This window comes from Parus major, chromosome 25LG1 (assembly GCF_001522545.3).
Source record: "Parus major isolate Abel chromosome 25LG1, Parus_major1.1, whole genome shotgun sequence".
NCBI classification, from domain to species: domain Eukaryota; kingdom Metazoa; phylum Chordata; class Aves; order Passeriformes; family Paridae; genus Parus; species Parus major.
The window spans coordinates 935,777-949,777 of NC_031793.1; the positions used below are offsets into that span (position 1 = coordinate 935,777).

Below are 14,001 nucleotides of genomic sequence, written 5' to 3' on the forward strand. Positions count from 1 at the left end.
CGCCACTCACTTCCGGCCCGCGCCCCTCCGGCGAGGCCCCGCTGCGCACATGTCACGTGACCCACAAACCAATCGCAGGCTGGGCCCGGCCCGCGGGAAGCGGCGCCATGGCCTCGCCGCGTCGCGCGAGCCTCAACCAATGGGCAACCGCCCCGCCCCGTCCCCGGTGCGGAGCCACCCAATGAGCGCGTGGGGCGGCGGTGTTTGAAAGCGCCGCGGGGGGCGGGGGCGCCAACGGCCGCCGAGGGAGGGCACCGCGGGCCTGTCATGGCGCACAAACAGATCTACTACTCGGACAAGTACGATGATGAGGAGTTTGAGTACCGGTACGGAGCGGGAAGGGGTCCCGGTAACATCTGCTTGATAAGGATACAGAGATCTAGGTTAAAGTTTCCGGGGCGAGGGAGGAAAATGCCTCGATAACGTAAAACGGTCGGGTGGAGAGGCTATTAACGGCTCGCTAGTGGGAGGGGAGTGCTGGGTTAGTCATGGCTTCCTAGTGCAGCAAGAGGAGGATTATCCTGGTAATACGGGGGATCCCGGTAAAGGTTCTGTATCGGGTTATAGTACTGGTCCCGTTAACAGCTCGCCGGTAGGGAATCTCCGTCCTGGGGAATGAGGGGTTGTCGGGTGTGCCCTGGTGTTGACTGAAATGCGGGGCCGCAGGCACGTGATGCTGCCCAAAGACATCGCCAAGCTGGTGCCCAAGACCCACCTGCTATCGGAGTCGGAGTGGCGGAACCTGGGGGTGCAGCAGAGCCAGGGCTGGGTCCACTACATGATCCACGAGCCAGGTGAGCCCCGCGGGGGAGCGGGTGATGCCCAGGGGGCCTGGCCTGACCCCCTCTTTTGCCCCGCAGAGCCCCACATCCTGCTCTTCCGACGGCCATTGCCCAAGAAGCCAGAAAAGTGAGTGGCCCCTGGTGTGCCGAAGCTCCCGGTCCTCACACGCTGAGAAAGCACCTTCCTCCTCTCCTCGGGATTTCTTGGGGGCTTCACCCCCTGACCCTCGATGCTGCCTGGGCGCCGTTTTGGCGACTTGGCCCTGGTTCCGGGGGCCCTTTCCGTTGCGATGCCTCCAAAGCTTCAATAAAGTGATGTTTGGGAGCTGTCTGTCTGCAGTGCCTGGGGGAGGTGGGGCGGGGTGGAGGGCGAAGTGGTCCCGGTACGGCGGAGCTTATCCTATTCCCAAGGAGGGCTTCCTGGGGTCGGGGGCGGCCTCCCCGTGCCCACCGGAGAGGGGGGCGCACGTGCTCCGGCCTGCCGGGCACGGCCATGGAAGTGAAGCTGCTCCGACACCCTCCTTCCCTCCGCGATGGTTCTGTCCCCACAGGTCCCGCCTCTCGGCCAATGGGTGTTGGCGAGGCCGCGTGACGGACGTGCGGACCGGCCTGTGAGCGCGCGGGGTGGTGTCGCCGTGTGCGGGGGTGTCCGGGCGGCTCCATGTGGGGGGTGCTGCGGGCTGCGCTGCGGGCTACAGGGCGAGTGGGCTGGCCCGCTGCCCCCTGTCGCCCCATGGCTGCTTCGGGCCCGGCGGCAGAGGCCCGGGGATCCGCCAACACCGCCGGCATCATCATCATCGGCGACGAGATTCTCAAGGTGCGGCCGGGGATGGGCCTGGGTGGCGGGGGTGGGGCGGGCTGAGGCCTGCGCCTGGGGTCGGGGCACCCCGTCATGGGCGTCTCCGTTCCCCTCAGGGCTACACGCAGGATACAAACTCCTTCTTCATGTGTCGGCGACTTCGTGCTCTTGGCGTGAGTGTCGCCCGGATCTCGGTGGTGCCCGATGATGTGGAGGCCATCGCCAGTGAGGTGGCCGCCTTTGCTGCCCGCTTCACCTTCGTGCTGACTTCCGGGGGCATCGGCCCCACGCACGATGATGTGACCTTCGAGGCTGTGGCTAAGGCCTTTGGGGAGAGCGTTATCCTCCATCCCGAGCTGGTGGCCCTGGTGCACAAGTTCTTTGGCAAGACAGAGGTGCAGTGCCCTGAGATGAAGCTGGCTCGTGTCCCCGAGTCCTCCTGCCTCAACTATGGCACAGACCGGCACACTGGCAACACCTTCAAGTACCCACTAGTCAGTGTGCGTAATGTCTACATCTTCCCTGGAATCCCGGCACTGATGGAGCGTGCCCTAGATGGCCTTGCTCACCTCTTTCAAAGCAAACAGACCCACTTCCACTCCCGCACCATCTATGTGGCGTCCGATGAGATGTTTATCACGCCTGTGCTGGACTGGGCTGATGCCACCTTCCGGGGCCGTGTCAGCTTGGGCTCCTACCCAGACTGGACCAGCAACTACTACCGTGTGAAGCTGACCCTGGATTCAGAGTCGGAGCAGGACCTGGAGGAAGCATACTGCTTCTTGATGAGGGAGCTGCCACCAGGCATTGCTGTACCATTGGTGACAGACTGTGTCTCTCCAGCAGCTGTGGAGGTTTATGGCCTGGCTGAGTCAGGTACCAGGAAGAGGTGCTGCAGCTCTGTGCCTCCATGCTTCTCCTGTATAGCCTAGCAGGGCTGGGGCAGTGGGAACAACAGCCTGGGAGCAGAGCTTGCCTGTTGTGGTGTGCTGGGAGTCTTGAGGGGTGCTGCAGCTGCAGTGGGCTTCATCCCACACAGGTGGGAATGGAACCTGCAACCTCAGTTAGGGCTGGTGGTGGCAGGGTCTGAGAGCACAGTGTGCAGCAGAAGCATCAGTGCCACAGTTCCCCACTGCCTTCATGATCCCTGTCACGTTATGGCCCAGATCTCTGGGTTGAACAAGCTCTTGGCTATGGTGCTGGCCACGGCTCTGCTACGAGTGTGGATATGAGATGTATCCAGAGGGTGAAGTGCCATAGGCCCTGGGGCCATGCTGATGGAACATGAGCTGGGCAGGCACCAACTCTCCTGTCCTGGCAGGCTCAGCCCTGGGGCAGAAGGTGGCAGCAGCTCTGCGAACCATCGAGGAGGCTTTGGACCGGTACAGCCTGGTCCAGCTCTGCGTGGGCTTCAACGGGGGCAAGGACTGCACAGCCCTGCTGCACCTTGTCCATGCTGCTGTGCAGAGGTACTCACACATGGGGCTCCAGGCTGGGGCAAGGCTGAGGGGTCCTGCAGACTCTGGCCAGGGCTCTGGGGCTCTTGCTTGCTCTGCCCTGGGGGAATAAGTGGATTCCTGGGGTCTAGCTGGTGGGGACTGGATGCTGCAGTTGCCATTGGTGAGAGTCCAGCTGCACCGGGTCTCTCTGCAGGCAGTTCCCAGCAAGGCAGGAGAGGCTGCAGGTGCTCTACATTCGCACTGTGTCCCCATTTCCTGAAATGGAGCAGTTCATTCAGGCAACAGTCCAGAGGTAGGAGGCAGAGTGGAGTGAGCTGCTGTGCAGAGGGTGTGCAGCGTTGCTTGCAGCCCACAGACAACTGCCCATCCTGCCTGCACAGGTATGGGGTTCAGCTCTGCACTGTGGAGGGCTCCATCCGGGAGGCGCTGGCCCACTTGAAGGAGCAGCAGCCACAGCTGGAGGCTGTCCTGATGGGAACACGGCGGACGGACCCTTACTCACGCACCCTGACCCCCATGTGTATGACGGACCCTGACTGGCCCCCTTACATGCGGGTGAACCCCTTGCTGGTATGGGCCAGGCCTCCACCTGCTTTGGGGCTGGGACTGTTGCCACAGGGCCTGGTAGGGGGACCTGATGGGGCTGGGGACCAGCAGTAATCCGCTCCCATCCTAGACAGCTTCTCTCACTTGCTTTCACAGAGTATGTGTTGCCCTGCTGTGCAGCCGTGGGTGCCCCTTGCTGCAGCTGGGAGCTGTTGGGCAGGGTTCATTCTTGCCTGCTGGGTGGTTTCCCTGTGTTTGGGGAAGTGCTGGGAGGGACAGTGGTGCTCTGATGACCATCTAGTTCTCCCAGGAAAGTCTGGCTTGCTTCCCTGGAAGGCAGGGGAGCAGCCTTTTGCCTCTGCCTCAATCCCTGCCCAATTCTGCCTGCAGGACTGGACCTACCGGGACATCTGGGAGTTCCTGCGCAAGCTCTTTGTCCCCTACTGTATCCTCTATGACAAGGGGTGAGTGCCCTGTGCTGCCCTTCTCACATGCACAGCCAGTGCCGCTGGGTGCAGTTTTGCAGCTGCTTCTTCCCTCTGCAGCTACACGTCCCTGGGGAGCATGGCCAACACACGGAAGAACCCAGCACTACGCTATACTGATGCTCAGGGCCGGGAGAGCTACCGGCCTGCCTACGAGCTGGAAAATGAGGAAGAAGAGCGCACCTCCCGCCAGTGAAGGCCACACTCTGGGAGGCTCCACTGGAATGCTTCTGGGAGTGACACTGAATAAAGTTGCTGCCTGTCAGCACTAAATAAAACCGCTGCAGTCTGCACTGCACTGGCATGTGGCCTTGTTGAGCCCTGAGGGCTCCATGGGGCAGGAGTGGGAGGAACAAAAGGGTCCCCAGGTTGTGCCCCCTCCCTGCGTGTACCATTGTGGAAGCTTTAGAAATGCGGCGAATGTGGCAGGTTCCAGTGCTTGCCAGGGCCCCTAGCCAGGGCCCTGCATGTCAGCACTGCTGCCTCTCCCACCATGTCAGAGCCTGCTGATTCCTCATAGGTCATGCACCTCTTCTGGACCATGGCAGCCTGTCTGCAAGGTGCTCCTCAGCAAGTGGCATTGGTACAGGCACTGGCACTGTCATCACCCACTGCCACCTCCCTGGGGCTGCGCCTGGGCTCGTGGTTGCTGCGGCTTCTGCAGGAATGCATCTACCTCCTTCTCTGCAGCTGGTGCATCCATGAGCTGCTGGACTAGGGAAGGGCCTCTGCAGTGTCACAGGACCACACCAGCCCCTGCCTGTCCTGGTGCTGTGGGTGAGTGACCTGCCTGCAGCTTGACTTGGCATGGTGCTTGGAACATCCCAGGTGCCTGGCTGTGGTGTTTGGGGGTGATGGAGCCCAACCATGGTGCTCCTGGACTGAAAAGGGCCTGGCCATGGTGCTTGAGGGGAGACAGAGAGCCTCGCTGTGTCTGGGGTGTTGAGAGGGTGTGACCTTGGTACTGCTCAGTGGGTCCTTACCCCGTGTGCCTCTCTCCTGTCCCCAGGACTGTGCTTGTTACCCTATGCTGATGGAGTTGATGGACCTCTGGCGCTGAGACTCTGCTCCAGCTTGTGTTCTGCCCGATCAGAGACCCCAATAAACCTGAGCAGTGCCTGACTGGCTGCATCTGTTTCGCCAAAGCTCTGGGAGTGTGTTTGTGTGTGTCCCCAAACCTTCCAGTCCTAGCTCTGGGTAGCACTAAGGCACTCCAGCACGCCCCTTGCCCCTGTCCAAGACTGAGGGTCCCCATGTCTCCCAGGGCTAAGGGGAAAGTGTGGGGAGCTGGTGTTCTGCCTGCATCTCCTGCCTGCCCTGCCCCCCCACTTCTGGACATTTCCTGTTTCAGTCTGTGGGAAGCAGCTAGAGCAAAATACCTCCAATGGGCCCAGCCTGGCTGGGAACTGTGGCAAAGACCACGGCTGTTGGCACCAGAGCGTGGTTTTGGGGATGGCTGTGGGTCTGTGAGCCCACCCTGCCCCAGTGCTGCCTGTGCTGGTGCCTGACCTCAGCACAGGGGAAGCTCTGCACGTCCTCGGCAGCAGCACTGGCGCCAGTGTGGCCTCCCTTATCTCGGCAGGAAGTCAGGAGCAGGAAGCCTGGCCTGGCGTGGGATAAGGGTCCCATTTACATTAGCTCCTTTGTTGTGGAGCAGGCTCCCACCCTCACCCACTGTCTGCAGGGAGACGCCTGGCCGGGTCAGGAACTGAGGGGCAGCGGGAACCTCTGCCCAAGATGCCATGAGAGGTTTAGGTGGTCCTTGCAATAGTCCCTTTGTGGACACGAGTAGGGATGGGGTCTGCCACAATGGTGCCCTGCCACTGTGCCTCATGTCTTCCCCCTGCCCAGATCAGCTACTCAGCTGGACCCTGCCATGTGGTTGTGCACTGGTGTCTGTGGTGCTGTTCGGGTTCCTGGCTGTGCTTGGCTGCCTTGGTAGCGTGGTGCTGGGCATCCCTGACCACTGAAGCCCATGTATTGGTGCCTGCCACATCCTGCTGTGGTAGCCTTGATGTGGTGGCCCTGGTGGTGGCTCAGCCCCAGGGCTGGCTGGGATGAGGGAAATCAATTAATTCCTCAAATGGGAAGGTCTGGGGGAGGGGAGAGTGTCCCAGCACAGGAAAAAGTCCAGGCAGTGACGCGTGGCGGGCAGAGCAGCGCCGGCCACTCTGAGAGCACAGCCCCATGCAGTGCCCTGGAGCCTCTCACCCACCTCCGCCACCCACAGTGAGTGAGACCCCCTTCTGCAGGGAGCCCTTGCCCAGCCCCATGATAGGGGGATGAGAGGGGAGTGGGCAGGTGCTGTGGGCAGGAGCATATGGACCCCTGCCCTCACTGTCTCAGCACAGGCAGGTTCCCCAGCAGTGGGGGTTGTTTTTGGGATCATGTTTGATGTGACCTTGGGGATGCCAGTACCCCTTGAAGTGGCACCATGCCCTCATAATGGGGATGGCAGCAGCAAACCCAGGCAAAGCAGCCTTGCCAGGGATCTGGGAGGACACAGGAGGATGCAGCAGGGTCCCCATTGGGAGCCCCTGTAGCCACAGCCCTCTCAGGGCATGGGGGATGATGCCTGTCTCCATCCTGCAGGTGGTCCCCACGACCACCCCATGTTCCGTTCACGCCGTGCTGGACTGGTGCGGAGGCTGTGGCGGCAGCGCTGTGCAGCAGCCAGCCCTGAGGATGCCCCCAGTACCCTCAAACCAGCAGTGCATGCCCTCTTCAAGAAGCTGAAGGATGAGGAGCTGGAGCTGCTGGTGCAGGTGGTGGAAAGCCAGGGTGCCTGGGAATCTGGCTGCATTTTAGCACCATGGGGAGACGCACGAGGGGTCAAGCAGGGAGTCCCCCCTCAAGTCCTGCTCTGTCGCCTCTTCCGCTGGCCTGACCTCCACCAATCCTATGAGCTCAAGCACCTCTGCTACTGTGCTGGGGGCCAGGGGATCTGTGGGGACTTGGCTGTGCTGTGCTGCAACCCCCATCATTTCAGTCGCCTGGCTGAACCTGGTGAGTGCTGGTGGCAACACTGGAGGCTGCCTCGCCCGCCCAGGCTCTGACCCCTGCTCTCTGGGGCTGGCTCAAGGCTCCAGTTGGCTCCAGGGGGGCAGGATGTACTCCCAGGCTCTCATTTCCTTCTCTCTCCCCTGCAGAAATCCCGCCACCCCCCTACTTGAAGGCATCCTGTGGTCCCTCCTGGCCAGATGAGCCCCAACACCCCAGTACTCAGCTCCTGGAGTTCAGCTACGATGCTGGGGACTGGTGCGGTAAGACGGACCCACCGAACTCCACAGCCCTCTGCCACACCCAGCAGGCAGGAGGGCACTTGGTAGGGCTGAACCCCTGAGTCAGAGGTAAAGATTGGAGGGGAGAGAACATGAAAATCAGGGAATGGAGCCAGCAGTCACTCCCAGCAGGAGGAAAAGACTTTGACACAGGATGAGGAGTTCCTGCTGGGGGAGCAGCCTGGGCCCAGACAACCACCCCCCCCCCCCCCCCCCCCCCCCCCCGCCCCTGCCGGCCACTGAAGCTACTGTTATTTTTGGCAGCAGCAGGCTCCCTGCTGGAGGAAGCACTGCCTATGGGGGCACACACAATGTGCCTTGACGCACACAGCTCCCACTCCTGCCTGTCTGCTGGCCACCAAGGCCACCAGCTGCCACTGCCTCACCTTCCCCTGCACTCATGGACCAACCCCTCTCACAGCCTTTCCCCACCACTTCCTTCACCACAGTATTTGGGGACTGGGAACAGCTCCAGAGACTCACACCTAGTGCAGGACCCTGTGTTGAGGCATCCCTGGTGTGCCATGCCTCTGTGCCCACTTCCCTTGGCCCATCCAGCTGCTTGGTTCAGTCATGTCCTGGTGGTGACAGCTCTGCTCTCCCCTGCCAGACACCAGCCTCTCATGGAGCACCGTCAAGGATGGCTGTTGGTGCAAGCTGGCTTACTGGGAGTACCGGACACGCGTGGGTCGCCTCTACGCCGTGCATGAGGCATCAGTGAATGTCTTTTTCGAGCTGCCATGGGGCAGCGGGTTCTGCCTGGCCCAGCTGCCAGCTGCCTACCGCAGCTGTGCTGTCCGGCGGGCACGTGGCAAGATTGGCCGGGGGCTGCTACTGAGTCGGGAGCCAGGTGGCATCTGGGCATACAACCGCAGTGAGCACCCCATCTTCGTCAGTTCACCCACCCTGAGCCCCCCTGGTCCCTGTGGGCTCACTGTCCTCAAGGTGCTGCCTGGCTACTCAGCAAAGGTGTTTGATTGGGCAGGGGACAGAGCAGGCTGGCAGCTACCTGGGGAGGGACCCTGTGACCCCCACAGTATCCGCATCAGCTTTACCAAGGGCTGGGGACCCTGCTACTCCCGGCAGTTCATCACCTCCTGCCCATGCTGGCTTGAGGTTCTGCTGAACCCGCCACACTGAGGCTGGAGCTGGTGGGGGGTGACAGGGAGCTCCCCCAAAGCAGGTTCACAAGCTGGGGGACCCTTCTACTTTTCCCCAGCCTGTGTCTTCCAGGGCTGTGTTGCAGCAGGATCGTCCTTGCTCTGGGGACTCCCTGCCTGAGTGTTGACTGGATGCAGTGCCCCCCTTGCATGCCTCATCACTCTGCCAACACCTGCTTTCAGCCACGGGCCTCTCAGTGACACAGGACCCTGTTTAGTATATGTTATAATTTTAATGTTCAAGTTTATAATAATTTATCTATTTTTGTAAGAAAAGCAAAGCATGGGGCAGGAGTCCCCATTGTCAGGGCCAGGCTGGGGCGTGGCAGCCAGGGCTGGTGGGGACAGGGAAAGCAGAAGAGAAGGGAGGAGGGAGGGAGTGGGGAGGAGAGGGGAGCTGTGGGCCTAAATGTCACTGCAGACAAGGGGAATGGGAGGGAACTGGCACGACGGGGGGGCGTGGGACAGGTGAGCACAGCTGGAGTGTCGGGCAGGTTAGAACATCTGGATGGGTGTTGGGCAGGTGGAATGGGGGTCGAGGTAGGTGAGCACCCCTGGGGTGGCGGCCGGTTCGGGGTTACCCAAGCTGGGTACCAGGCCCGAGGGGTCCGGGTCCTTCAACCGTTTTGGCAGCATGGGGGAGCCCCGAGTAAGTGCGGCGGAGGGGATCCCGGATTGCCCGAGTCGTGTCTGCTGTTTTTAACCCAAATAAACGGTGCCACCGGCACCTAGAGATCCCCGTGTCCCTACACGTATGGGTGCCGCCCACGGGACTCGGCTCCGGGAGCCAGCAGTGCCCTCTGCAGGCAGCTGCCGCGGGCCGCGATGACCACCCGGTCCTTCCTGCCACGCCGCCGGCCCGGCTGAGCCCGCGGCCCCCGCCCGGCCCCGGTCTTGGCCCCGCCGCGAGAGGTGAGTGCGACCGCACCGTCGGCGTCGCCTCGGGGCAAGGAGGGAGACGGAGACGCCGGGAGCACAGCCACAGGCAGTGGCAGAGCGCAGCGGCTATGTCGAACCGTGGCCCGAGGGCACGGGCGGGGAGCGATGGAGTCCGGGGGTCGGTGGCAGCGGCGCGGAGGGTCCGCTGCGGTCGTTCTGCGGATTCCCCCCTTCGCTCCGCGGAAGCCCGGAGCCTGGCGGGCCAGGCCGGTACCCTCGACGGGGATGCAGGTGCACGGTCAGAGGGAGGGAGCTCGGGGGAGCGAAGCGGGCGGGTGGGAAAGGTGCGGTGGCAGGTGCCCCGTACCGGGACCTGGCGAAGGGGTGGGGGTCCTGTTCTCGGCCCCGGCGCGGCCCCCCCACCCACTGACATAACGTCTGCTCGGGGCCGTGTTTGCCTTGGCAGCCCGGAACGGCGGTGGCTTCTCACACTTTCCGCTAGCGCCGGGCAGTGGCCGCGCTCTGAGCCAGGCGCGGGGGGGCCGGGGTGAGCCGAGGTGAGCCCCGGGGCCGCCGCTGCCTCCCTGAGCCGGCAGTGGCCAAACAGGTTGTGCGGGGCCCGCGCCCAGGCACCTGCGAAGGAGCTACCCCGCTGGGGGCCGCCGCACCCCGCTCCAGCGCCGCCGAGAACAGGGGACTGTTCCCCGCGCCTCGCCCCTCCGCGCCCTCGCCTGCCCGGCGCCCGGCACCTCGCCGTGCCACGTTCTCCGTGTTCAGCTCTCCATCCTCCCGTGCCCGGCACTCCAGTACCCCGGCGCTTCTCGGCCCCGGCTCTCCACCCCACTACCTCACCCTATGCACGGTTTCCCGTGCCTGGCACTCGAAACTCTCCCTCGGTGCACACTTCTTGGTTCTTATCCCCCCCCATGCCCGCTTCCCCGCCCCCCGTGTCCGCGGGGCGGAGCGGGCAGTGCCGTGCCGGCCCCGGCACTCGGCGGCCGCAGCGGGCGGGGCGCGCTCGGCGCCTGGCACCGCACTCGGCTCCCGTGGGGCCGCACCGGGGCCGTCTCGTGCTCTCCTCCCCAGGCCGGGGGCCGACCCCCGCCCAATCCCGATACCCGCCTCTGACTCAGCTGCCCCCCACCCGCGCACCCCGGTCACAGGGGCCCGCAAGACCCCCGCCCTCCCGAGGGGGGGTGTGGCGGAGATGATGGGCGGGGCATCCCACCAATCAGACGCGGACCGCCGGCGCACTGCCCAATGAACAGGCGGGGGCGGGCGCTTCCTGGAGCCCCGGCGGCGGCGGCGGCGGCAGTGGCAGTGGCCGGGGGGCGGGCGGGGCGCGGCGGCGGCAGGTGAAGGCGGAGGCGGGGCTGTGGCTCCGGGACCGGTCTGTGGCTCGGGCGGGGCTCGCAGGTGAGCGGCGGTGGGTGGGAGCGGACAGACCCATCGGCGGGGGTTGAGTGGAGGTACCGACCCACCAGCAGCGGGATCGGGACGTGGACTGGTGTGGCAACCGCTTTTGCCGCCCGGTTGCGGTGAGTCGCGTTGATTTGGGATGCTGCGGGCAGCGGGTGGGTAGGGTTGACACGCGGATCACTGCACAGCACCTCTGTCCCCGCCCGCCACCGGAGCCGGTGGGTACGTCGCCCGTGGGGCGGGGGGTGTCACTCGTGGGCTGTTCCTGGTCCCTGCGCGCACGGGGCTGCGGGAAATCTGTGACATCGGTAGGTCCCCGATGCGTGCCGGGGCGGCTGCCAAGGTTCCGCTGTGGTCCTGTTGCGGTGCTGCTCTATCCAGCCGGGGTCCCCGCAGGTTTCTCTCTCACGGGTGACTAGGTGCTGCCACCCCCCCCTTCCTAACCTGGTGAGCAGCTTGGCGGCATGCCTGGTGCACCGGGTAGGGACGGCACCGTTACGGGCAGAAGGCAACTCAGGGAACCCCTTCTGCACCAGAATTGGTAGAGTTGGAGGGTATCCCAGTGTCCCAGCAGGCTCTGCCACGCTGGTGAGCCCCGGACCTGGCACACTGGCAGCAGCAGTGGGTGCTTCACTGCTCGGCTGTGCAGTGGTCCCCACTGGGATCGGTGTCGTGGTAGCACCTGCCAAGCACCGGTGGACTCTGCCCTGTGCGCCCAGCCCTGCCGTACCTGTCCTCGTCCCCCTGGCTGGCTGCCCCCGGCCGCTGTTTGCCCGGGGCGGGGTGCGGTATTTACCCTCCCGCCGGAGCAGATCCACTTCTTGGGCCACAGCCGCCCTCGATCCGTGGTTGCGTTCGCTTGGCGAGGGGACACAGTGTCAGTTTTGTCTTGGGGTGAGTCGCACCGTACCTCGCTTTCCCCCATCACACCTGGGCTAGTAGGAATGGGGAGCAGGATTGGATCCAACCGGCACTGCCGGAGGCACACCGCAACTGCAGCGACTCAAGGCTTCAGTGGTGATGCTGGTGCTGGGTGCGGAGGGAGGGACTGAGCTCAGTGACTTAAAGTGGGCGCAATGGAGAAGGGCAAACGCTGGCATAGCGGAGAGTGTGGGGCAGCAGGACTGGGAGTCCCCATGCCGGGGGCGGGTGCAGAGGTGAGCATAGGGAGGTGACAGGTGTGTGTGGTGTGTGTGTGTGTGTGTGTGTGTGTGTGTGTGTGTGTGTGTGTGTGTGTGTGTGTGATATCAGCATTGGGTCGTGGATACCGTTCAAGACCCCCTGCCTGGGGGCAGGCTGCCCTCAGCGCTGCGGTGCTGAGCCCGAGGCTGTGGCAGCACGGCTCTGCCAGCTGGTGCCGTGCACCCTCAGTGCACACGTGGCACGAGCGCGACAGGCCTGAGCACATGGGGGCGGAGAGTGGGCACAGCAGGGCGTGCGGGACCAGCGCAGCCCCTGCTGCACCCCAGCCCTCGAGGGGTGGCTGCTGCCCCATGCGTGGAGCAGAACTTCTCCTTCAGGGCAGGCAGCGGATGATGAAACCAGGAAGAAATCTCTCCTGGCAGCGTGTGGGCTGCTGGCGGGAGCCCCTGGGAGCCTGCGCTCCCCCTGCGCCACCACCACTGCCTTCCCATGGTAACTCCACGGCGGGAGCCGGCAGGGTGCCGGTGGGAGCGGCCGCCCCGTCTGGAGGATTGGCGCCCGCCTGGCTCCCCGTGGCACCACTGGCGTCCCTGACATGCCCTGAGAGCTGCATGTCCACACCCCAGCAAGCCCCAGGGCGGTCAGAGGACCAGGTGAGGGGCTGGGCTGAGCTGAGACCCGTCAAACTCGCTCCGTGCCAGGAAGATGGTTCTTGGGTAGCCATGCAGGCGGGGGAGTGGGGGTGCCAAGGCTGTGGCCAGTGACCTTCAGCGTACCTGGCTGTGCCCAGGGCTGGGGAGGTCAATTGACATGCAGGATGATGCAGTGGGAGCCATGGTGCCTGGGTGGCTTGTACCCCAGAGTTGGTGGCATGACTTGATGGAGCCATGGGCAGGCAGGGGGACCAGCCAGGGTGAGGGAAAATGAAAGCAGGTGATGCGGAAGGAGAAGTAGGTCAGGCGAGCTCTGGCCTCTCCCGGCAGCCTTGGCTGCACTGTGTGCTCCACTCTGCCCAGCTGTCTCTGTCATGTCCCCAGGCCCCATGGGCTGCAGCTGGAATGGGTAGGGGGTGAGGGGGTCCTGCCACCAGGCACTGGCTCCCGGGCAGGGTGGGTGCCAGGCACTGCCTACACTGAACACCAGGAGGGTGGAGAGTGTGGCTGTGTCGGCTGACATTTGTTGGGTACAGTGGCACCCCACCAGCTTTGCTTGGATTCCCCTCTCATGGGCAACTGTCAGGGCACAGGGCTTGGAGCCATAGCAAGGGTGGACAGGAGGATTGTCAGCCCCACTGCAGGGCCAGGGAAGAGAAGGGAAGGGACTCATGTGTCCTGCTTGGGTGTCACAAGGCAGCTGGTGTGGTGCAGACATCATCGTGGCCCTTGGGGATAGCCCATGTCCCACAGAGGGGTTCCACAGAGGCTTCCCATGCCTGCTCCACTGTGGAGCCATGGGGGCCATTGCCCTCCCCTTAGTGCAGGGCTGTCTGGGGTCTCATCAGTGGTGCTATGTGGAGTGATTGTGGCGGGCATGGCCTCACTGTCAGTGCAGTGTGAGCTCCGGGGCGGGGGGGGAGGATTAGAATCGCCTGCCCCCCTTCCCTTGCTGGGATCAGCTGTGGGCAGCGGGGAGCTGGCAGCAGGCAGCTGCTGTGGGGGCGGAAGCTGGGCTATTTTGGAGGGTGTGGAGGGGGGGGCTGTGGGCTGGCACTGTCCTTGCCAGGTGACTCCACCAGGACCAGCACCACCCTGATGCCAGGATGGAGCACTGGGCCCCAGCCTGTGCCACTGGTGATGCTCAGTCCTCGAGGTGCTGGTGAGGACATGAACCCTGCAGATTGAGTAGGAGGTGCCACCAGCTGGGGGGGCCCCTTGGGGCTGTGCAGCACAGTGGGACCCAGGGGGTCTGGCTGCCCTCCAAGGGGTTCTCGTGACTGTCCTGCAGGGCCAGCAACTGCAGACAGCTCATCCTGGGGCCAGTGAACAAACCCAATTGTAGGTGAGCCTGTCTGTCCTCCCAGGCTAGTGGCTGGCGGACTTCCTTCCTT

At 63.9% G+C, this 14,001-nt stretch overlaps 6 protein-coding genes across 12 annotated transcripts in view; 5 read left to right on the forward strand and 1 right to left on the reverse strand.

Annotated features, from left to right (window-relative positions):
• SHC1 (SHC adaptor protein 1) overlaps window positions 1–71 on the reverse strand; it is a 10,220-nt gene extending 10,149 nt beyond the window's left edge. The window contains exon 1 of the mRNA XM_015650033.2: window positions 11–71. The gene's annotated coding sequence lies outside the window, so the exon portion shown is untranslated. The remainder of the gene's footprint in view (window positions 1–10) is intronic.
• Window positions 72–196: 125 nt separating this feature from the next.
• Window positions 197–1,107, forward strand: CKS1B (CDC28 protein kinase regulatory subunit 1B). 4 transcript variants are annotated; one of them, XM_015650058.3, is made up of 3 exons: window positions 197–326; window positions 667–794; window positions 861–1,107. In XM_015650058.3, exons 1-3 carry the CDS (start codon window positions 268–270, stop codon window positions 911–913), a joined length of 240 nt encoding a protein of 79 aa, XP_015505544.1. In that variant the 5' UTR covers window positions 197–267; the 3' UTR covers window positions 914–1,107. The 4 variants fall into 4 exon arrangements, with proteins under 4 accessions (XP_015505544.1, XP_015505541.1, XP_015505543.1 ...); XM_015650055.3 differs by having other exon boundaries at window positions 667–789; XM_015650056.3 differs by having other exon boundaries at window positions 199–299; window positions 667–789.
• Window positions 1,108–1,250: 143 nt separating this feature from the next.
• On the forward strand, window positions 1,251–5,217 carry FLAD1 (flavin adenine dinucleotide synthetase 1). Of its 2 annotated transcripts, XM_033519762.1 has the most exons (8): window positions 1,308–1,599; window positions 1,698–2,457; window positions 2,903–3,050; window positions 3,235–3,333; window positions 3,422–3,611; window positions 3,978–4,051; window positions 4,133–4,849; window positions 5,082–5,217. In XM_033519762.1, exons 1-7 carry the CDS (start codon window positions 1,444–1,446, stop codon window positions 4,266–4,268), a joined length of 1,563 nt encoding a protein of 520 aa, XP_033375653.1. In that variant the 5' UTR covers window positions 1,308–1,443; the 3' UTR covers window positions 4,269–4,849; window positions 5,082–5,217. The 2 variants fall into 2 exon arrangements, with proteins under 2 accessions (XP_033375654.1, XP_033375653.1); XM_033519763.1 differs by lacking the exons at window positions 3,235–3,333; window positions 3,422–3,611 and having other exon boundaries at window positions 1,251–1,599.
• Window positions 5,218–6,192: 975 nt separating this feature from the next.
• LOC107214549 (mothers against decapentaplegic homolog 6-like) lies at window positions 6,193–8,756 on the forward strand. Its single transcript, XM_015650050.3, has 4 exons — window positions 6,193–6,301; window positions 6,665–7,078; window positions 7,222–7,335; window positions 7,964–8,756. The coding sequence occupies exons 2-4, from the start codon at window positions 6,685–6,687 to the stop codon at window positions 8,491–8,493; spliced, it is 1,038 nt and encodes a 345-aa protein (XP_015505536.1). The 5' UTR covers window positions 6,193–6,301; window positions 6,665–6,684; the 3' UTR covers window positions 8,494–8,756.
• A 217-nt stretch (window positions 8,757–8,973) lies between these two features.
• The window catches only part of ZBTB7B (zinc finger and BTB domain containing 7B), a 14,601-nt gene continuing 9,573 nt past the window's right edge, over window positions 8,974–14,001 (forward strand). The window contains exon 1 of one of the 3 annotated variants that reach the window (XM_015650045.2): window positions 8,974–9,425. The gene's annotated coding sequence lies outside the window, so the exon portion shown is untranslated. Of the gene's footprint in view, window positions 9,426–10,728; window positions 10,809–10,845; window positions 10,931–14,001 lie in introns of those variants that run through there. The other 2 variants (XM_015650044.3, XM_015650043.1) reach the window with 2 other exon arrangements.
• The window catches only part of SSR2 (signal sequence receptor subunit 2), a 20,087-nt gene continuing 16,996 nt past the window's right edge, over window positions 10,911–14,001 (forward strand). The window contains exon 1 of the mRNA XM_015650053.2: window positions 10,911–10,930. The gene's annotated coding sequence lies outside the window, so the exon portion shown is untranslated. The remainder of the gene's footprint in view (window positions 10,931–14,001) is intronic.